This window comes from Macrobrachium nipponense, chromosome 4 (genome assembly GCF_015104395.2).
Source record: "Macrobrachium nipponense isolate FS-2020 chromosome 4, ASM1510439v2, whole genome shotgun sequence".
NCBI classification, from domain to species: Eukaryota; Metazoa; Arthropoda; class Malacostraca; order Decapoda; family Palaemonidae; genus Macrobrachium; species Macrobrachium nipponense.
This window is the reverse complement of record NC_061100.1, coordinates 53156876-53179446: the sequence shown is the minus strand read 5'-3', so window position 1 is coordinate 53179446 and position 22571 is coordinate 53156876. Positions and strand designations below refer to the sequence as shown.

The window sequence follows — 22571 nt, the reverse complement described above, 5'->3', positions numbered from 1 at the left end:
CGCACGTTGTCCCACTTCTAAATGATCCTTTGACTCTCCTAAATGATCCTTACTTCAGTGAAACCGCACCATACAAAACTTCACGTATCGCTTCAAAGTCGACGAAGCTATTAGAGTTTTCTTTGTTCTGTTTGACTACGGAACTGGACGGTTTATAGATGATTCTCTATTGACGTTAGAGAAGAAATTCTCCGTTTGCTGTATTAAAGCGGAACTGTGATTATCGTACTGTGACGTTCGGAGTTAAGGCTATGAAGGCTTTATCATCTCTGCTGACGGCGAGTTTTGATTATTTTCGTTATACAAGACGTTTCAATAAGTTTGTAGCATTATTATTCGATACTTTAATTTAGCCTTACTTTTCAGTACTTGAGGTTATATATATATATATATATATATATATATATATATATATATATATATATATATATGTGTGTGTGTGTGTGTGTGTGTGTGTGTGTGTGTGTCGTATGATATATATATATATATATATATATATATATATATATATATATATATATATATATACATATACAGATAAGGCAAAGGAACAGGAGTAGAAAGTTTCTCGTGGCATCCATACCTAATGTAGCACGAGGAACACGTGCTTAGATATTACAAAAGGCCCATTAAGTTTCAGTTCTAAAATAAAAACTAAACTAAAGGAAATCAGTACGATAAAAGGGAAAATGACGACGATTGGCCCATCTTTACCTTATATGTACGGATTAATCGAGACCCATAAAAGAGCTTTTCCTATTCGACCTATCATCGGTACAACCAGTTCTATTAGTTATAGATTTTCTAAACATCTAGTTAAATTACTATCGCCTATCCTGGGTAGTATTTCAAATTCTCATTTACAAAATTCTGTTGATTTCTGTGTTAGACTATTCCAATATAAAATTATCCAGTATTGACAAATTAACCGCTTTTGATGTGACTTCTTTATTGACAAAAGTTCTTATTGATGAATTACTTCAATATATATTACAGCATTTGGAATAGAATTACCTACCAATGTCATTATTAATTGGATATCCCTTTAAATATTCCTGATTGCTTGCATACAATTAATAAAATTGTATCATCCATAAAATTCACAATAGAATAGAAAGAGAATTAATGTATTACATTATTGGATGCCTTAATTATTAGAAATAACACAATTTTATTTTAAGTATGTAGGTTAACCACGAATAATTTGTCACATTTTCACTTTTACTCTAACTATGCTAAACAAATTGAGGTGTTATCATTTTCCAGTATGTATTTCAAAGCTCTTAGAATTTGTAATCCTTATTTTTTTTAAGATGAGTTTAAAAATATTGGTAAGATAGGTTATTCATTATGTTACCCTCCATATTTTTTTGGTACTTTGTAAAAATGAAGCAAAAAATACATATTAAATCTAACAGTGTTAACAAGAATTTAAGTGTACTCTATGTTTACCATTTCATCCTAATTTCCTTCTTGCTGTACCCATTTTAAAAACTATTGATATTAACTTATGATGGTTTGAGAAATTATCTACTTAAGAATAGCCTGCCAAATTCAAACAATATTGTATACAGTATTCCTTGTAACGAATGTAATTAGATTTATATTAGTCAAACATCAAAAGGACTAAAAGTGAGATAATCCCAGCACAAATGTGTAATTTCAAGAGGCTTAACAAATAATGTCATTGCGATCAACTGGGACCATTACTTGGTAATCCACAGGATCAATGATCACCGCAAAAGGAGCCTGTTGGAGTCGATTTTTATCAAAACCAGATCAACAAGGAATGTAAATCTCCACCCTGGATGGTCGCTCATGTCTCTTTCCTTGTCTTCTTTGCTAAAAGAACAAACTTTAACCCTGCCCCAACCCCTTTCTGTTTTTGTATACAAATCTCTATCAACTTCTCTTGTATTCAGTGTGAACTTGAAAATGTAGAATAAACTACAAAAGTACTAATTCAAAGTCCCAGTTTTCACTCACCTTCTTATGTGGATTTTGTAGCTATATATATATAATATATATATATATATATATATATATATATATATATATATATATATATAGGAGTATGTGTGGGAAGAGGCTAAAATGTAAAATTAACCGAAAACAACAGATATTAGTGTCTAATCCATAGTTTTTGATGTTGCCGAGGATGACTAAGGGGTGGAAAGGGGGTGACATGTCAAAATACCCGAAAACGACCAATATTAGTTTTCGAGGTCATACATGGTTTTTCTAATGATTTATTTTTTATATCATAAGTACAGTTCAGACAATATAATAACAGATAACAACTAAAATCAGCATCAATTTCTGAGTATATGTGTTGTAAATTATTTTTTGAGATTTACTGAAATAGTGAGATACAGTAATTTTTTTGGGAGGTCTGCATGTTTTTTTTCTAATATTTCTTTGTAATTTTCTTTACAAAATTATAATTATAACTGACATACTATCGTAAACGATAAGAACAAAACCAACAGCAATCTATGGGTATATTTATGAGCAAATAAATACAAAAGACGTCATGGGATAGAGAGGAAAGAGTTACTGATCTTCCATCCTAAGCAGCGTTGTCGCCTTGACCACCCTCAGTGTGGGTAAACGACTAAACATCAGTGTTGCTAATGCAATTGCAGCTATATAATTTGCCTCTGTAATTGTTAAAGTTGACTTGTCAGTAGGAGATGGATATTTGATTTGACTCAGCAAATTTTGAAGGCTATATAAACTTTTATCATTTAAGGATTGAATTTTTAAAAATTGTATTTCGTACATATTTTATTTATGACAGTTTTTTTTTATTATCAAAGTTTTATTACCAAAATCTAAAGCAAAGTTATAAAGGGTGGTATTTTACAAAGAAAGGTGTATTCTTTGTCAGTGTGGCATCACTGGTCCTAAGCTGAGCTGCTGCAGTTGTCATTAGTCATTTATGGACTATTAAAGTGCTATGAACCTCTTTCCCACTGAATTTGTCCAAATTGTATGGAGCATAATATTAATAATCTTGAGTTAGCCTGTCCACCACCCAAAACCTGTTATCGATACTCACATGATGATGCCCGTCTTTTAAGCGTAAACTCCAAGATTAACCCTAATAGGAAGGGGATGGGTGTGAAAGGGTGGGAGGGGATTATATGTAAAAATAACCAAAAATGACAGAGATTAATGTTTAATCCATAGTTTTATAGGTTGCTGAGATAAATAGTGGCATTCTTGATGCCCTTTAAGTCCAAGTTCAGCCCCTATAGGAAGGGGGTGAGAAGGGGTGGGAAGGGGGTGATATATAGCAATAAATGAAAATGGCAGACAGTTGTTTAACCCATAGTTTTCAAGGTTTCCCAGATGAATAGTGACACTCCTGATGCCTTTTAAACTCCAAGTTCAGCCCCAATGGATGTTGGGTGAGAAGGGGTGGGAAGGTGGGGACACATAAAATAACCTAAAATGATAGATATGTGTATCTAAGCCATAGTTTCCGAGTTCACCGAGATGAATAATGACACTCCCAATGCTTTCTAAGTCCAACTGTAAGGGAGGCGGGGAGCGGGTGGGAAGGGGAGACATGTAAAGATAACCAAAATTACAGATATTAGCGTCTAATCCATAGTTCTCAAGGTCACTAAGGTGAAATTGTGACACTCCTGATACCTTTCAAGTTAAAGATCAGCCCTAATAAGAACAGGGGCCAGGAGTGAGGGGAGAGAAAAGGGTTGGGAAGGGGTGACATGTAAAAATAACCAAAAAACAGCAAATATTGGTGTCTAATCTATATTTTTCAAGGTCCCTGAGATGTAAAGTGTCAATCCTAATGCTTTTTAAGTCCAAGTTCAGTCCTGATAGGAGGGTTGGGTGAGAAGTGGGTGAGAAGTGGTGATAGGTAAAAATAGCCAAAATTTACAGATATTAATGTTTAATCCATAGTTTTCGAGGTTGCTAAAATATAAGAAATGACAGATTAGTGCATCAAGTACATAGTTTTTGAGGCCACTGGGATGAACACAGACACCCTTGATGCCCTATTAATCCAAGTTCAGCCCTGATAGGAATGGAGTGGGAGGAGTGGCATGTAAAATTACACTAAAATGACAGATATTATTGTCTGACCATAGTTTTTGAGGTTCCTAAGATGGGCTTTATTTCCAAGTTCAGCCCTGATAGGAAGGAGGGTGAGAATGTGCGAAAAATAAAATGTAAAAAATTACATATATTAGCATCTAATCCATAGTTTTTGAGGTTGCTGAGATGAATAGAGATACTCCGATGCCCCTAAATCCAAGATCAAGCCAAATAGAATGAGGGATGAGAAGCGGGTGGGAAGGAGTTAACATGTAAAAATAGCCAAAAACAACAGATATTAGTGTCTAATCCATAGTTTTCAAGGTTGCTGAGGTGAATGGACATTGCTGATGCCCTTTAAGTCAAAGTTGAGCTCCGATAAGAGGGGTTGTGTGTGAGAAGTGGTGAATTATAAAATGTAAAAAAATATGCAATGTTACTGAAGCAGGTATCCTGATAGGAAAGGGAGAGTGAGAGAGAGAGGAAGTGAGAGACAATAGAGGTGTTGAGAGAAGAGAGATAGAGAGAGTTCATTGGTTGTCATTCAGAGTTTTCCAAGGCAGGGCCAGGTTGGTCAGCCAGTTCATTATATTTCACGCAGAATTTAGTATTTTTAGTGAATACTTTATAGAGCATTTTTATTCAATGCCTGAAGTTATAGCTTTATATTGTATAAACTGAGTTTTATGTACAAAAGTTATTGTTTAAATGTTAATTTAACTAAAATATCTTTGTTTTTCAAGTTCTTCACTGCTTCTCCCTAATAATTGTGTTCATTTCAAGTGTGTTAGTCAGACTTGACCACCTTTCCCCATTAGCTGATTGTCACAACCTTGCATGTCATTGTGGGTTATCATGAATAGTTTTTGAATAATTTCTCTATAATACTAAATACTTACTCCTGTTCACTTATGTTATAACATTGTGGTCACTAAAAAGCTGTTCAATTTTCTTAGTGGATCAGAGGTCCTGTATTTTTGTAATACAAATTTAATCCCTTTCAGGATCAGGGTAAGTCCACAAGATTTTATCCATTATGGAGCATTGTGGATTATAGGCCAGTTTACAAAGTATTGGAAATTTAGAGGTTAGTATTCTATTCTTTGATGAAATTTTATGTCAAGTGATATTAGTGTAAAATTACGAGCTTTTAATCTGTTCTTAAATTTTGTATAATAATTCTTACATTGGAACTTTTATTTGGCCATAATGCCATTCTAAAACATTAAAGATACTTCCTGGTACTAGCGAATACGAACTTTATGAAGCCAGGATAATTTATAGTCTCTCTAGTGAAAAATAGGACACTTTGGTGATCAACTTAAACTAAAGACCACTAATGTATCCATACAACTAGAAAAATGGAATACATACTCTTCAAGATTGGTTTATTCAACTTTGAGGTGAGAAGCTTTTTATTGTGAACAAGCCAATGATTTACCTCCACCCCTACAGCAGCGGTCCCTGTAGAGGTGGAGACGCCTCTCATGCTTTGTACCTATTGGTTTTATGACCAACTAATCTGTGTTTTCTTGCAGGTTTCAAGTGCATGGGTTCAGATGTTAATTTTTTATTTATTTAAGATTTTAAAAGTAACATAAAGTGGAACTTTCAAATTTTTCGAACTTTGGTAAAGTAAATTAACTGTGCATTTGGAACTTGAAAAATGTAATCTAAGGTTTGTTTACTTTATTAAAGTTCAGCAATAGGAAAATCAAAATTTTAAGTTTATGTCAGGTTAGTTTTAGCAATTAATTTTAATTGTTCTGAGAATCTGTCCTATAAGGGCATTGACTTTTCAGGAAAAAAATTAATTGTGGTATTAGATTGCTTTGAAATGTGATACTTGACATTTTTTGCTAATTACATTCTACATGCAATACATAGTTCCAATTAAACATGTTTGTAATTTTAGGTTTCTTAACTTCACTAGTTAAGGCTAGTGCCAATACCACAACTATCAATATAAAATTCATACAATATACATATTCCAATATCACTAGAGAAAATATGAACCCACGTTTTAGTTATTCGAATCTACTTTAGTTATCTCTTTAACACCAGAGTTTTAATGCTCATTTACTTAGTATTCCTAATAATCCGACCATTTTTGACAGCACCTCTTAGACATCCTTAGTTTTACAAGTAACAATTGTTGATAACAAATCGGAGTAATAGTTAAGCTGGGTTACTGCAAATTTTAAAGTACAAGTGGCCTTTTTTGTACCCATTATTTATTAGTTTTGAGTAAATCTTTATTTTGAGTTGAGATTTTTAATAGCATTAAAGTATGTCTAATGAACATTAATTGTGAGGACTGAAAAATATTTCTCTAAATGGACTTCAGGTGAACACATAATGTTAGTGGATAGGCGCAATGATCTAAAATCAAACTATGAATAACTGTAGAGGGAAGATGATTCAAGATTCTCAAAGTAACTTACCAGTTACTACAGAATAAATAAAATCTACTGCAGTTTGGCATTGTATAGTTCATAGCAGTGTGTAGTTTTAATGCTCTGACTAATCAATTAAAACCAATAACAACTATGTAGGCTGTCTGACCCATGTGTGGAGTGTTTAAAGCAACTGAGACCTAAATGGTGGGCTGTTTATCTTCAAAATATTTTTTTTAAGAATTCGAGTGATCTATTGAGTTTCTATGATTTGCCTTTTGGAAATGTCAAGTTATTTTTATGAATGTTCGTGGCCCATGTCTTGGGAAAAAGTAGCTCCAGTCAAAAGGTTCTTTGAAGCACTATTTTCAATGAGAATCTATCCCAGGCCACTGTCTGCCATGCAACATAACAGCAGTCTCCTTGATAACTTTTACCTTACTATTACATTTAAATGTTTTCAGAAACAAAGGGTCTTTGATTTATAGTTTGAATATATTTACTTTTCCTTTAATTTTTGGCCTCCAGTGTTAATGTTTTCCAGAAAACGCTCATATGTTTCACCAGTTGCCCTTCGTCTGTACCTCGCTGTAGCTGTTTTTAATTACTGAAAGTTTATATATCCAATATGTATTTCATAACGGATTTTTTGTTGGGGTGATTTTAAATATTTTATCTTATTCTGTACGTGTTGCATAAGTTTAACACTTTAGATATTCTTTGCCCTTCAGTTTGAAATTAATAGACTAGTTATCACTAGACTGTTGTAGCCATAGTGGGGAATCTGTCAGCTGGCCATCCACGATACCTGGACTGTATATCCATCACAGTTGACTCATTCTGATAATACCTACACGGGCTTTTATGGTACAAAGAATAGAGTAAATCAGTGCCCTTGACTGTCGAGTACACTATGAACAAGATTGTTTTGTACTGAAAACAAATTTCGTCATTTGAGCGGGACTATCATGCCTAAAGTGCTCCTTCGCTTGGGGTAATGATGAAGAGCATAAGGGACTTTTGTCTGCCAGTTATTCCCAAGATTGTAACAGACTAGAACACGTTGGAAGCAGGTGCCCTTTTTGATATGGCATCAAGGACCAACACTATTGTTACAGGAACTTTAATGCTCATCATCAGTCTATCAGGCCAGACACCCAGAAGACCCGACAAGACGCCATCTGTACTGCTTCTTCAAGTAATTTCCAAGAGTCAAATTACTGAACAACTGTGAGGATCCAACTTACTTAAAGGAACGCCAGTTAGACCTAATTCTTTGTTCCATTAATCTGCAAGATGATGTGATCTGGCAGTTGAAACCATACTAATCAGTGACCATTTTGTCTTGCAATCCACCCTACATCCACAGAGACTTCCACCCTCTCCTCTTCCTCCTGGATAGAACCATGAGCTTTTAAACTGAACCAGCTTTGAAAACTTTATGACTGCCTGGTCTATATAATACATTAATTGCCCAACTTTAAATTTTTGCAGGATTTTTCCAACGATATAACGGGCGCAGCTAGTGTTTATGCCATACCAACAGTACACCTTTTGCTACTATGAACATTCCTGGTACTGTAATTCCAGGGTCAGAGATGAATTGAAGAATTAACAGAAATTTTCCAGGAGACATAGTACTGATCAGCTACCCCCTAATGAAAGATGTTAACACTAATTCTGCTCATGCTGCTTACAAGGTAAGATAATAAATCTGATATCAATGGTGTGAGAAAGTGCACCAACTTATACCTTTTACCAAATGTTACTGTCATTAGCATATCCAGTTATATCTGAGTTTTGAAACAATACTAAAATACATTCTACCAAGGTGGACGAGTTACTTCCCGCTCTACTGGGTAGAAGTAAACAATCACAACGACTGCTGCCTCAGATTCAAGCACGTAAAATGTGACTTGCTTGTCATGGATTTCTTCATTGTTGTATGTCTAATGGATTAAGTCCCCAAAATTGTGGTAAGATACGTTAATTTGCTTATGATATGTATTTTTGTACCTTTGTGATATTATGTTTTAATTTGTACCTTTTGATATAGCCAATGGCATCCTACCAGTTTTGTAGGACATGTGGCAATAGCTTCGAAGGCATTAGCCTAAAAGTGTTTTTCTTTTGTTTTCAGTTATACTCAATTAACGGCTCATGGTTTATATAATAAAGTACCTACAAAAGGACCATGGAATGTTATTGATACCCAATTTGAGAATCAACACCGAACGGGGCTAAAATCAACATATAACTACAGAGCCACGTACTGTCCACAACAAGGACAAGATAACACAATTCGGATAAAGAGTGATGAACCCAAGAATAAGAGCCTAATCTAACCTACGTAGAAGGCAACGTGGAAAATCTACGAATTCAAGACAAAATGGATCTTAATAAACAAGAGAAACATGATCAACATTTAGGCCAAGATGAAGAGCAAGACTTGCATTCATTGAAACCTAGGCCTATGTCACCTATTATGGGTAAACAAGTGAGATTACAATCAGAAAAAGGTAAGATGCATAATTTTGATCTTCTGGTTGATGAATTCAAAAAACAAAAGAGAATGTTGTGCAAAATAAATAAGGAAGCAGATTTGGCACTTTCTAAAAATGATTGTAATGTAGGCCTACTACAGGATGTTGCAAATAGGCTTCAAATAGAATGTACAGAGTTTAGAGTATAATTACCAGGAAATATGCTTTGAAAGTCACACTAGGTTAACAAAATTAAAAGAAAAAATGAAACATGACCAAGATGATAAAATGTCAAATGTCTCTCTAAAGTCAAAGTCTTCATCTAGCAGGTCACATCATACAAGTGTAAGTAAATCTTCACGTGTTTCTAGTACTAAGAGAATAGAACTAAGCACAAAACTGGCTAGGTTAGGCACAGAAAGAAAATGCCATGACATAATGGAGAAGGCTAGAGCAGATTTAAAGAAATTAGAAATTGACAAAGAAATTGAAGCCGCTAATGCTGAGATATGTGCAGTTAATAAAATTTTAGAGGAAGAAAATGAAACTGATCCACAGTCATGCATGGGTTTTCCGTTAGGTGAAAATAACCAACCCACTGAAGGTCTCTTGCACAGATATCTTGAGGATAGTAGAGCTGTAAATTATTCATTGTCAGGTTCCAGTGTACAAAAGTCCCTTTCCTTTGCTGGAGGTTTAGATAGTACATATAGACAAAGATTTAGACAAAAGGAAGGCAGAAATAAAGGCAATGACTGATCTAAATCCAAATGCCCAGGTGTTTAAATTTCCAACAGATTTCATACAACCAGGGAAACCAAGGCTAGTACTGTAAATTTACCATGTGTCTACTCTAGAAAAACTATTCCTGCAAGAAGAGCACAAATCCCTAAAAAATGTTCAGCTTTAAGATGGCCTCATCTTAAGAAAATTGCTGGAAGGCTAGTAGAGTATAATCCTGACATTGAGATAGTCTTATTGATAGGTAGAAACTGTATAAAAGCTGTCAAACCTTTAGAAATCATTCCTGGGTCTGGAAATGAGCCCTATGGGTCAGAGAACAGCTCTTGGATGGGGATTATTGGTAATGTAAATGTCAATGAGAATAATTTAGAAAATGATGTTGTTGTTAATAGAACTGTAGTTGAAGAAATTGAAATAAATTCCAAGATATCAAATAACATTTTTACAGTACCAACCAAAGTAAAAGAAGTGTATGAGCCTCATCATGTTAGAGAGATGTTTGAATCTGATTTTATAAGTAATGTTAGTGACGATGAGGTAGCTTTGTCAGTAGAAGAAAGACAGTTTATTGAAATTGTTAGTAATGGTATTAAGATTATTGATGGTAAACAGTTTAAAATTCCATTGCCACTCAAAGGAGGTGATATTCAGTTCCCAGATAATAAGTTAGTAGTCCAGAAAAGACTATCCAACTTAAAACAAAAGTTTCAGAAGAATGTAAGCATGAAAAATGATTACATAAATTTCATAAAGAATATGATTGATAAGGGTTATGCTGAAAGGGTTCCTTTGAATGAAACATGCCTAACTAATGGAAAGGTTTGGTTTGTGCCACATCATGGGGTTTACCATCCCAGAAAGCCTGACAAAATCAGAGTAGTATTCGATTGCTCTTTTATGTATAAAAATGTAATTTTGAATGATTGTTTACTTCAGGGACCAGACTTGTCAAATAGTCTAGCTGGTATTTTGTGTAGATTTAGAAATCATTCTGTTGCATTTACTTGTGATGTAGAAGCAATGTATCACCAAGTTTTAGTAAATGAAGAACACAGGAATCTTTTACGATTTCTGTGGTTTGATAACCATGACTTAGATGGTGACATTGTTCAATATAGGATGACTGTTCATCTATTTGGTGCTAGAAGCTCTCCATCTGTTGCAAACTATGCTTTGAAAGCTACTGCTGATAGATTTAAGGATAAAACTACTGAAAAGGCAGCAGAGTTCATTAAAGAAGACTTTTATGTGGATGATGGCTTAAAGTCTGTAGCTACAGTGGAGGAAGCCATAAACTTAGCCAAAGACAGTCAGATGATATGTAAAAGGGGTGGTTTCCATTTGCACAAATTTGTTGCCAATAATGCTGAAGTTTTAAAGGCTATGTGCCCTGATGAAGTTGCTCAATCAGTCAAGAATCTTGATTTAACAAAAGATAAATTGCCAGTGGAACGAACATTTGGTATGGAGTGGTGTACTGAAACAGATACATTTAATTTTAATGGCAAACCCATTCAAAGGCCTAGTACTAGAAGGAATGTTTTATCCATAGTTAGCTCTATTTTTGATCCTCTAGGCATGATATCACCATTCATTCTTACAGGTAAGAAAGTTTTGCAAACCTTATGTAAACAAGACCTTGGCTGGGATGATCCTATTCCTGAAACTGTTATTGCTAAATGGGAAAACTGGTTAAGTCAATTACCCAAATTGAAAGATATTAAAGTTGAGAGATGTTATAAACCAGCCAACATGAATGTCATAGACTATGAATTGCATCATTTTTCTGATGCTAGTGAGAAGGGTTATGGTCAATGCTCATACTTAAGAATGACAGATGCAAATGGACAAGTACATACTAGGTTAGTTATAGCTAAATCAAGAGTGTCTCCCTTGAAAACTTTTACTATACCTAGGTTAGAACTCACTGCTGCATTAGCATCAGTGAAGGTGAGTTATTTCTTAAAAAAGGAGTTGAAGGTCAATATTAGTAAAGAAGTATTTTGGGTAGATAGTACAATTGTTCTTGGATACATAGCTAATCAATGTAAACAGTTTAAGGTTTTTTTGTCGCGCAGAGTGCGCAAATCAGAAATCACACCTTACCTGAACAATGGAGATATGTTTCCTCAAGTGATAACCCTGCTGATTTATGTTCAAGAGGCATGTCTGTTCATGATCTTGACTAGTAACTATATGTGGTGGCATGGACCTGAATTCTTAAAACATGATAATGCTGATAATGATAATGCTGATAATGAAACTTTATGTTCATTTGAAGTTGCAGATGAAGATCCAGAATTAAAGAAAGTGTCACTGGCAATTAACACTGATGATAATAATTATGCTACCATACTTACCAGACTTAATTACTTCTCAGATTGGACACGTGCCAGAAGGTCATTAGCTTTATGTAATAGGTTTATTGATAAATTGAAACAGAAATCATTATATACTGAGTATGTTCATGTGTCTGTAGAAGAGCTAATCAAGGCAGAAATTACCATTATAAAATTAGTCCAAAGAGAAGTTTTTCAATATGAATATCAGTTGTTAACCTGTTAAGCGTCACCCACGTAATAATACGTTTACCGCGATCTACTCGGTAGCGCCTTCAACGGGATATTACGTTCAAGACTTTAACTGTGCTTGTCAAGCCGTCAGCCCCGTAATAATACGTTTACTCGTATAGAAAGTGTAGGAACATCATTTGGTAACCACTCTTCAGCACACGGAAAGGGAAACTTATTTCCAGCCTGGCAACTCTTTCCTGGTGGTCGCTTATGCTAGAAAACTGCCTGTCCCTGTTGGTTTTCTTTCAATACGCTTCGGGCGTTTATCGAGACAAATTGGATTTCGCGTCTTTCACAATGAATGTCCCAAAGAGGAGGCGTATTTCTTCAGGTGAAATCAATCAAATACTAGATGAGGAGTCTGATATTGATAACCTATTTGATTATGAGAGCTCTAGTTCTGAATCCTCCAGTGATGATACAAACTTTTCTTCCAATAGCGGGAGTGAAGATGACTTTTCTTTGCCGAGTGACTGGACTCCGAGAGAGAGAGAGAGAGAGAGAGAGAGAGAATTTCCTACACTTAATTACAGTATGAATAATAAGCATAAAAATCAATATTAACTTTGAAAAACTATCATCAGTGCTATGATCGATGATTACAAAAAAAGCATGACGGTACGTTAGCAGCGAGCTCATCCGGGGCGGACGCTTAACAGGTTAAGTATAAGCAATAACGAATTTGATAAATGTTTAAGGAAATCTAGCAATTTGTACAAGCTTGATCCATTTATTGGTAGTGATGGCTTACTAAGAGTGGGTGGTAGATTACACAGAAGTAATTTTGATGTCCATGTAAAATGTCCTGTGATTTTGCCAAAGAATGGTCATATTACTGAATTATAGTCTGTCACTATCATAATAAAGTACACCATCAAGGTAGAAATTTAACTTTAAATTAAATTAGATCTAGTGGTTACTGGATTATAAGTGGATCATCCTTAGTAGCGAAACATATATCAAAATGTGTAACTTGTAGAAAAATTAGACATGATACTCTTACACAGAAGATGGCCGATTTACCAAAGGATAGGGTAGAAATGTCTTCTCCATTCACTTACAGTGCAGTTGATTATGTTGGTCCATTTATAATTAAGGAAGGTAGAAAAGAGCTCAAAAGGTATGGTGTATTATTTACATGTATGTCAACTAGGGCAATACACATTGAAACTGCCCATTCTCTCAGTACAGACTCTTTCTTAAATGTTTATAGGAGATTTGTTTGTAGAAGAGGCCATTGCGCACAACTGCGTTCAGATCAAGGTAGTAACTTTATTGGTGCAAGAGAAGAGTTTGCAAAGTGCCTCTGAGAAATGAATGTTGAAAATATTAAAAATGAATTATTAAAGGATTAATGTGATTTTATAACATTTAAAATGAACCCCCCTCATGCAAGTCATATGGGTGGTGTTTGGGAGAGACAAATAAGATCTGTTAGAAATATTTTGAATGTATTGCTATCTAACAATAGTAAAATTTTAGACGATGAATCTTTGAGAACATTCATGACTGAAGCAGAAAATATTTTAAGCGGGCGACCATTATCCACAGATAACTTGAATGATCCTTTAAATGTAGAACCTTTGACACCTAATCATTTTCTGACATTGAAGTCTAAGATAGTCTTGCCTCCTCCAGGTAATTTTGTAAAAGAGGACATGTTTTCAAAGAAAAATGGAGGCGTGTACAATATCTTCTTAATCAGTTATGGAAAAGGTGGCAAAGAGAATACTTACAATCGTTACAAATACGCCAAAAGTGGTTAAAGCCTCAAAGGAATGTAGAAATTGATGATATAGTTTTAATCAAAGACTATAATCTACCTCGCAACAAGTGGATGTTAGGCCGAGTATTAGAAACAAACCCAGATGAAGCTGGCCATGTTAGAAAAATTAAATTGTTAGTAGCAGATGCTTTTCTTGATGAAAATGGTAAACGCCACAAGACAGCTACAATTCTAGAAAGGCCTATTCATTCAGTTGTAATGTTATTAGAAAGTACAACAGGGAAGTCCCCATCAAGGAGCACTTAAGTCATTATGTATTGTATATTTTTGTTTTGTATGGAATGGACTAACCTGTATATTGTGATTTTATAGTTTGTAAAGAATCTCATATTCATTCCCCAATAGTATAGTTATTGTTTAAATTGTTATCTCAATTTAGGGGAGCCATTGTTACTGTCATTAGCATATCCAGTTATATCTGAGTTTTGAAACAATACTAAAATACATTGTCTACCAAAGGTGGACGAGTTTACTTCCCGCACTTACTGGGATTAGAAGTAAAAACAAGATCACAAAACAACATGCTGGCCCTTCCAGTATTTCAAGCACGTGAAATGTGACTTGCTTGTCATGGATTTCTTCATTGTTGTATGTCTAATGGATTAAGTCCCCAAAATTGTGGTAAGATACGTTAATTTGCTTATGATATGTATTTTTGTACCTTTGTGATATTATGTTTTAATTTGTACCTTTTGATATAGCCAATGGAATCCTACCAGTTTTGTAGGACATGTGGCAATAGCTTCGAAGGCATTAGCCTAAAAGTGTTTTTCTTTTGTTTTCAGTTATACTCAATTAACGGCTCATGGTTTATATAATAAAGTACCTACAAAAGGACCATGGAATGTTATTGATACCCAATTTGAGAATCAACACCGAACGGGGCTAAAATCAACATATAACTACAGAGCCACGTACTGTCCACAACAAGGACACCAAACTCTGGAGATGGATCAACAGGTATTAGATAAACTGAATCTCATAGTTCACCCAATTCCAACCCTCAAAGCAAAGTAGACCTTGTTACCCAATACTTTGTAATCAGGATGATAACTCCTCATCACCCCCTAGAACTCGGTTCTGCCTAACAGTGCTGGGGATCAATAGGAATACAGCCATAATGGCTGCCTGTATCACTCATGATAATATGGATATACCCTTCATCATGCATGGATTAATCCTTGCTCTCAAAAGAGATTATGGCACCCCATGCATCCATGAATATATGCATACAGAAAAGGTATTGGGACTTGAGAATCCATAACCAGTTCCCTGTCCAGAGTTAATGAAAGAAAGCCTAAATAGTCTTTTTGGATTTTGAAAACCAACCCTGTGAATTGGCAAATTCTACTGTTATTTTCTTTTCCCTCGTCTATTCACATGAACACAGAGCTACACACTCTGAATCAGGAATCAATAATCCATTTACAAGAAGCTTATTCTGAACATATTGAACATGAAAATGGGACACCACAAGAAGGAATTCTTAGTCCCTTTCTCTCCAGTATTCTCATGGAAAATCTTCCTACACCAAATCCTCTCAGAAGGGTAGAAATCTTCATCTGCATAATCTGTCCCCAGCAAGCAGGCAACATTTGATTACAAAAAATGCGAGCACCTCACTTGATCAAAGAAAAATACAAGGAACTAAGCCTGAAGATCACCACTAACAAAACCATGTCAATGGCCATAGTAAATGTTTGTCTACCCGATAATCTAGCCATCATGGAAGCAATTAATGAATGAGTAAATAATTTTGTCTCCCTGGGAGTATGCATAAAATTGTATTCTCTCCTCAGCAAATGGTATCAAAGTCTGGTGGAATATATAGCACCTGCACTCACAAAATTGACATAGCCTCAGCTTTGCACACTAGAGGTGATTCAGACTGATGTTATGAGGATTACTGCAGGGCCCCCAGTGTGGATCAAACTCTGTCTGCTTAGAGCAGAAAAAAAATCTCTTACAGGGTTGACTAGGGGAGCTGCAATAATCTTCAAAACTTTGGAGAATGGCATGGATTGCCCCCCTCATAAACAAGTTAATAAGTGTCGTCAGTTTGCATGAGGAACTGGTCCTCCCTACAGTTGCATAGGGTACATTACTTGTAGGCTTGAAAGAAAAGTTAATATGTAAGAAGCAGCTGCTATAACAAAGAAACAAACGCCCTGTTACACCCACACAGAGCATTTCCTCATAGTTTCCGCTCCCTTCAACTTTCACTTTACCCATCATGCTACAAGTAAAGCTCTCTCAAACAAGACAACAGAGCTGCCTGGATACGTACTAAACGGACGATTCAGTGGATCACAGGGTACCTGCCAGAGCATCAGCAGTATCACCTTCTCTGAAAGGGAGTTGGAGGCTATCAAACACGACATCTACCCTGCAAATGAAAATATAGTCCATTCACATAAGGTAGATTCTTGTGCCTACGAGACGTTTGTTTAGCGGCCTCTGATTGGCTGGTACCGGGAGGCAGACTGCTCGCTCAGTGGGTCATATTTTCGTTTGTAGCTTAGAAAACTAGCATTATGTTTACATTTCTTCATTTATCTCACGTTTTTAAAAGATAGGAAAGTTTTGGTCATACCAAAGGATTCGGTATTAAATGTACAATTAATTAATCTTTTCCTGAAATCAATAAGTTAAAATACAAAGGAATTACAGCAAGTAGAAGTGAAGAGAGAAACATTTCATTCTTTATACCTGTTTTTATTTATCATCGGATTTTGCATAATTCATGAGATCAAGATAAAATAAAATCTTGTGTTTTTAAACAACCAAATCACCGTGAATACGCTGGTGCTTTCAAATTTTAGATGCGTGTAATATGCATAGAGAAAATGAAGAATATGTCTTATTATGTTGCATCCGTACTTGACTCGGTTTGACAGTAGTGCCGAGACACCCAAGATATCTTCTTAGCTAGAGCCGTTGGCGCGTTGGCAGTTGCCAATTGGCGATATGAGAAGTTTGCAGTTTCGAGAATATGTATTTACCGAATTATTATTATGTCATTACATTTTCTCTAAATAAATGCATAGATTTCCCATTATGACTTTCGAACATTTACACTCAAACATATATGTCCGTATTTCTGGACATATCTGATAAAAAAAGTAAATAATCAGATGGATGGATCTGGGTGTTGGCTTCAATTTAGTCTAGGTGAGAAATGTGCATGCTTTATGAGGCTCATTGATAAATAACAGAAGTTGTTTCTCTGACCAATATCATCAAAAGCTTATGGTTTTCATGTGTTCCCTCAATAAACAAAAGTACACCTGTTTATTTCTTACCATAAAATTGTTGACGATGTAACGAATATAATATTCTGTCTTTTTCAGAATTGCTTGAGTTACTCTTACACCAAAATTTGTAAGATATTAACTTCTTTTTGTTCATATCGATAGCCTAATGACATACCAATGGAAGCCTACTGTGTATGACTTTCTTTTGTGTTTATGACATAATATATCTGCATGAATTTCCATTCATTTTGGTTAAAAAGATGGAGATATGACAGCCCTCTGATTAGTCTCATTATCCTACATGTACTATATATATCTATAATATATATAATATATATATATATATATATATATATATATATATATATATATATAGTACATGTAGATATGACAGCCTTCTGATTAGTCTCATATCCTGATGTACTATATATATATATATACGATATATTCGATATATAGATATATATATATATATATATATATATATATATATATATATATATATATATATATATATATATATATACATACACACAATGATGCAAGGGGCGTGGGAACGGTTACGGGAGCTATTCTAACTCAGGTCTGAATTAAATGATTCAAGAATAATGAATTCCTCGGGACAAAAACTAATCAATTTTTGTTTTCCTAAACATTGTTGTATACATGTTGTCAAGTGTAACATGTATATAAAGGAGATCAACATTCTGGTGTAGGAGTAACTCAAGCAATTCTGAAAAAGACAGAATATTATATTCGTTATCAATGAGCCTCATAAAGAATGCACATTTCTCACCTAGACTAAATTGAAGCCAACACCCAGATCCATCCATCTGATTATTTACTTTTTTTATCAGATATGTCCAGAAATATGGACATATATATTTGAGTAAAAATGTTCGAAAGTCATAATGGGATTTCTATGCATTTATTTAGAGAAAATGTAATAACATAATAATTCGGTAAATACATATTCTCGAAACTGCAAACTTCTCATATCGCCAATTGGCAACTGCAACAGCGCCAGCGCGATCTCTAGCTCAGAAGGGCCTGAACTTACGATATCTTGCGTCTCTCGGCACTACTGTCAAACCGAGTCAAGTACGGATGCAACATAATTAGACATATTCTTCATTTTCTCTTTACTTATTACATGCATCTAAAATCTGAAACCACCAGCGTATTCAGGGTGATTTTATTGTTTAAAAACACAAGATTTTATTTTATCTTGATCTCATGAATTATGCAAAATCCGACGATAAATAAAAACCGGTATAAAGAATGAAATGTTCCTCTCTTCGCTTCTACTTGTTGTAATTCGTTTGTATTTTAACTTATTGATTTCAGGAAAAGATTAATTAATTGTACATTTAATACCGAATCCTTTGGTATGACCAAAACTTCCCTATGTTTTGTAAAACGTGAGATAAATGAAGAAATGTAAACATAATGCTAGTTTTCTAAGCTACAAACGAAAATATGACCCACTGAGCGAGCAGTCTGCCTCCCGGTACCAGCCAATCAGAGGCCGCCAAAAAAACGTCTCATAGGCACAAGAATCTACCTTATGTGAATGGACTATAGTTGCCATCCTGAGGCACCCGAGGACTCCTTAAACAAACAAGGTAACATTACAATTCACAGACTCTAAAGATAAAATCCTTGCTTTAAGAAACCCAGCACACACTAAAAATGTTGGAACTCCAGAAATTAAAGAGGCAGATCAGCTTGCAAAAAGCACCCTAAAATGTGATATGATTAGCATCACCCTGAATCCTTCCCTCATGCAAATAAAACAAGATATTATTTTCAGAAGCTGTCAGATTCAAGTACTCTCGTAGGATTCCAGGTCTAGGTCTCGAAAATGGTGTGGAGAGAACACTAAATTGCAACAATAATCTGCCTCTAAGTGCATCTTTAAAAAACTGGTAATTAACATCTACTGTTTGTGGCTAGGGAACCTATGCACCTGGCAAGAAAATAACATGGAAAATACGGCGTGCAATTATTGGGAACTGGTAGTGGATCAGCCCTTAGATCATTCCCTAATACACCGTCCTGAAATGTCTCCCCTACGGCGAAGTTTCACAGAGCCCTCAACAAACAATTGCGAGTTTTTTCTTCTGTTGGACCTTTAAATACTTTTTATTCTCAATTAGCTTTTCGGCGCTGAATTCCCGCATAGGTCCCAGAGCTTAGACTTTAGTCTAAATTTGATATGCCATCCCCCTCCAGGCTGTCGTCCACTAGCACTGCTATCAATGCGTCATCTTATCTTTATTTGTCACATGAGCTAACAGTTATACATCCTTCATTTATTTAGTAATTAAATTAAAGATTTTCATTTTCTTTTTTATAGTTTTCCATTTTATGCTATCTAGAGTTTCATTTTGATTCATGTATTTCTTAGTTGTTCATTTACTTTATTTGACATTTAAATATTGAATATCTTATTATCTTCATATATTTACCTGGTATTATCATTATTGTCTTATAAATATACATACATATATATAATATATATATATATATATTATATATATATATATATATATATATATATATACATATATATATATATAGCTATATATATATATCTATATATATATTATATATATATATATATATATATATATATATATATATACATAGATATATATATATATATATCTATATATATATATATATATATACATATATATGATATATATATATATATACATCCTTCATTTATTTAGTAATTAAATAAAGATTTTCATTTTCTTTTTTTATAGTTTTCCATTTTATGCTATCTAGAGTTTCATTTTGATTCATGTATTTCTTAGTTGTTCATTTACTTTATTTGACATTTAAAATATTGAATATCCTTATTATCTTCTATATTTACCTTGGTATTATCATTATTGTTTCTTAAATAAATACATACCTAATTTATATTATATATTATTATATATAATTGATTTTATATTAATAATATAATATTATAAATAAATATTATATTATTAATATATAAATATATATACTATATAAGCTTTATATAATATTATATCCTATCTATATATTATTTTATTATACTATAATATATTATATTTATATATATATCATAATATAAGTATCTAATAATATATATATACATATACGATTATATAATTTAATATTATTATATTAATATTCTAATCCTATTCTATATATATATATATATCTAATATATTTACATTATATGTATTACATTATATATTAATTCTATATTATTATATATATACTAATTATATATATATATTATATATATCTTATATATAGATAGATATATTAGATAGATATATATTATATTTATATATATATCATAAAATAATTTATTTCAATTATATATAATAATTATTATATATTATTATATTTATATATATATATTATATCTATGTTAAAAATATATAATATATTATTCTATATATTATCTATATATAGATAGATTATTATATATTATTATATATATATTATAATTTATATAATATATAGGATATATTTATTAGATCTCTATCTTAATATAATAATATTATCTATTATATTTATATATATATATATATTATAATTATAATATATTATAATAAATAATCTATATATATCTATATTATATTATATTAGATATATTATATATATCTATATTATATAATATATATATATATCCTATTATTCATATATTTTAGATATACTATATTCTATATTATAATAAATATAAGATATTAATCTATATATAGATATAATCTATAGATATATATCTATATCTCAAATATATAAAAATATAGATATAATATATAATATATTTAATTATATAAAGATATATATATATAGTAAGATATTATATTATTATAATATATATTATAATTATTATATTTTTAAAAACTTATATATATATTAATTATTATATAATATATTTTTATATATATAATATATATCTATATTATATTATATATATCTATATATATAGGAATAATTTCCTATATATATATACATATACATTATTCATATAATATATATATATATATATATATATATATATATATATATTTATAGATTCTATATCTATATTATATATAGATCTATATTATTATATTATTATATATATATTAGATATATATCTAATATATAGATATAATATCTGATAATTATGTATCTAGATATATATGTATATATCTATATATATTAGTATATATATATATATCTATATATATATCATATATATATATATATATATAATATATATACTATATCTATCATATAGCTATTCTTTTATATTCTCTATTTCATTTTATATATATTATCTATATACTACTTATATATATATATCATATATATATATTATCTATCTATATATAGTATATATATATATATATTCTCTACTATGTATATATATATCATATATAATCTTATATCTTCTTCTAGATAGATATATATATATCATATTATATATATAGTATATATATCTATATATATCTATATCTATATATATAGATATATATATATATATATCTATATATATATATATATATAATATCATATATCTATATCCTATATAATATGATATACCTATAGTATCATAATCTATCTAATATATAGCTATATATATATATATATAATATATAGATATACTCATCTATATATAGATATATATAATATATATATATATATATTATCTATATTATATATATATATATATTATATATATATATCTATATATAGTATATATCATATATACTATATATATATATATATATATATATAGATATATATCTATATATATCATATATATATATATCTATATATATATAATAGATATATATATATATATCATATCTTATATATATATATATATATACTATATATATATACTATATGATATATCTATATATATATATATATATATAACTCTATATATATATACTATATATAGATATATATCTATATATATATCTAGATATATAATCTATACTATATATATATATATATATATATCCTATATATATATATATATATACTATATATATATATTCTCTTATATACTATTATATCTATATATTCTATATATATATATATCTATATATATATATATATATATAATATATATCATATATATCATATATAGAATATATATCTATATATCTATATATATTATTATATATTATTATATATATATATATTATTTATCAATCTAATAAAAGGAGCCCATAAAAAAACACCAAAAATGTAGAGAGAAAAGTACTATATTTCAGAGA

General features: G+C 31.7%; 1 protein-coding gene across 1 annotated transcript; it reads left to right on the top strand.

Annotated features, from left to right (window-relative positions):
- The first annotated feature begins 10711 nt into the window (after positions 1-10711).
- On the top strand, positions 10712-11880 carry LOC135211363 (uncharacterized). The gene is made up of 2 exons (XM_064244676.1): positions 10712-11641; positions 11770-11880. The coding sequence occupies exons 1-2, from the start codon at positions 10712-10714 to the stop codon at positions 11878-11880; spliced, it is 1041 nt and encodes a 346-aa protein (XP_064100746.1).
- The last annotated feature ends 10691 nt before the right edge of the window (positions 11881-22571 follow it).

What these genes read in the sequence shown, in the direction of transcription:
- LOC135211363 (XM_064244676.1), top strand. Translation starts at nt 10,712, where the DNA reads ATGTATCACCAAGTTTTAGTAAATGAAGAACACAGGAATCTTTTACGA. An exon ending in CTGCATTAGCATCAGTGAAG is followed by an intron (nt 11,642 to 11,769) that starts GTGAGTTATTTC and finishes TTTGTCGCGCAG; the next exon opens with AGTGCGCAAATCAGAAATCA.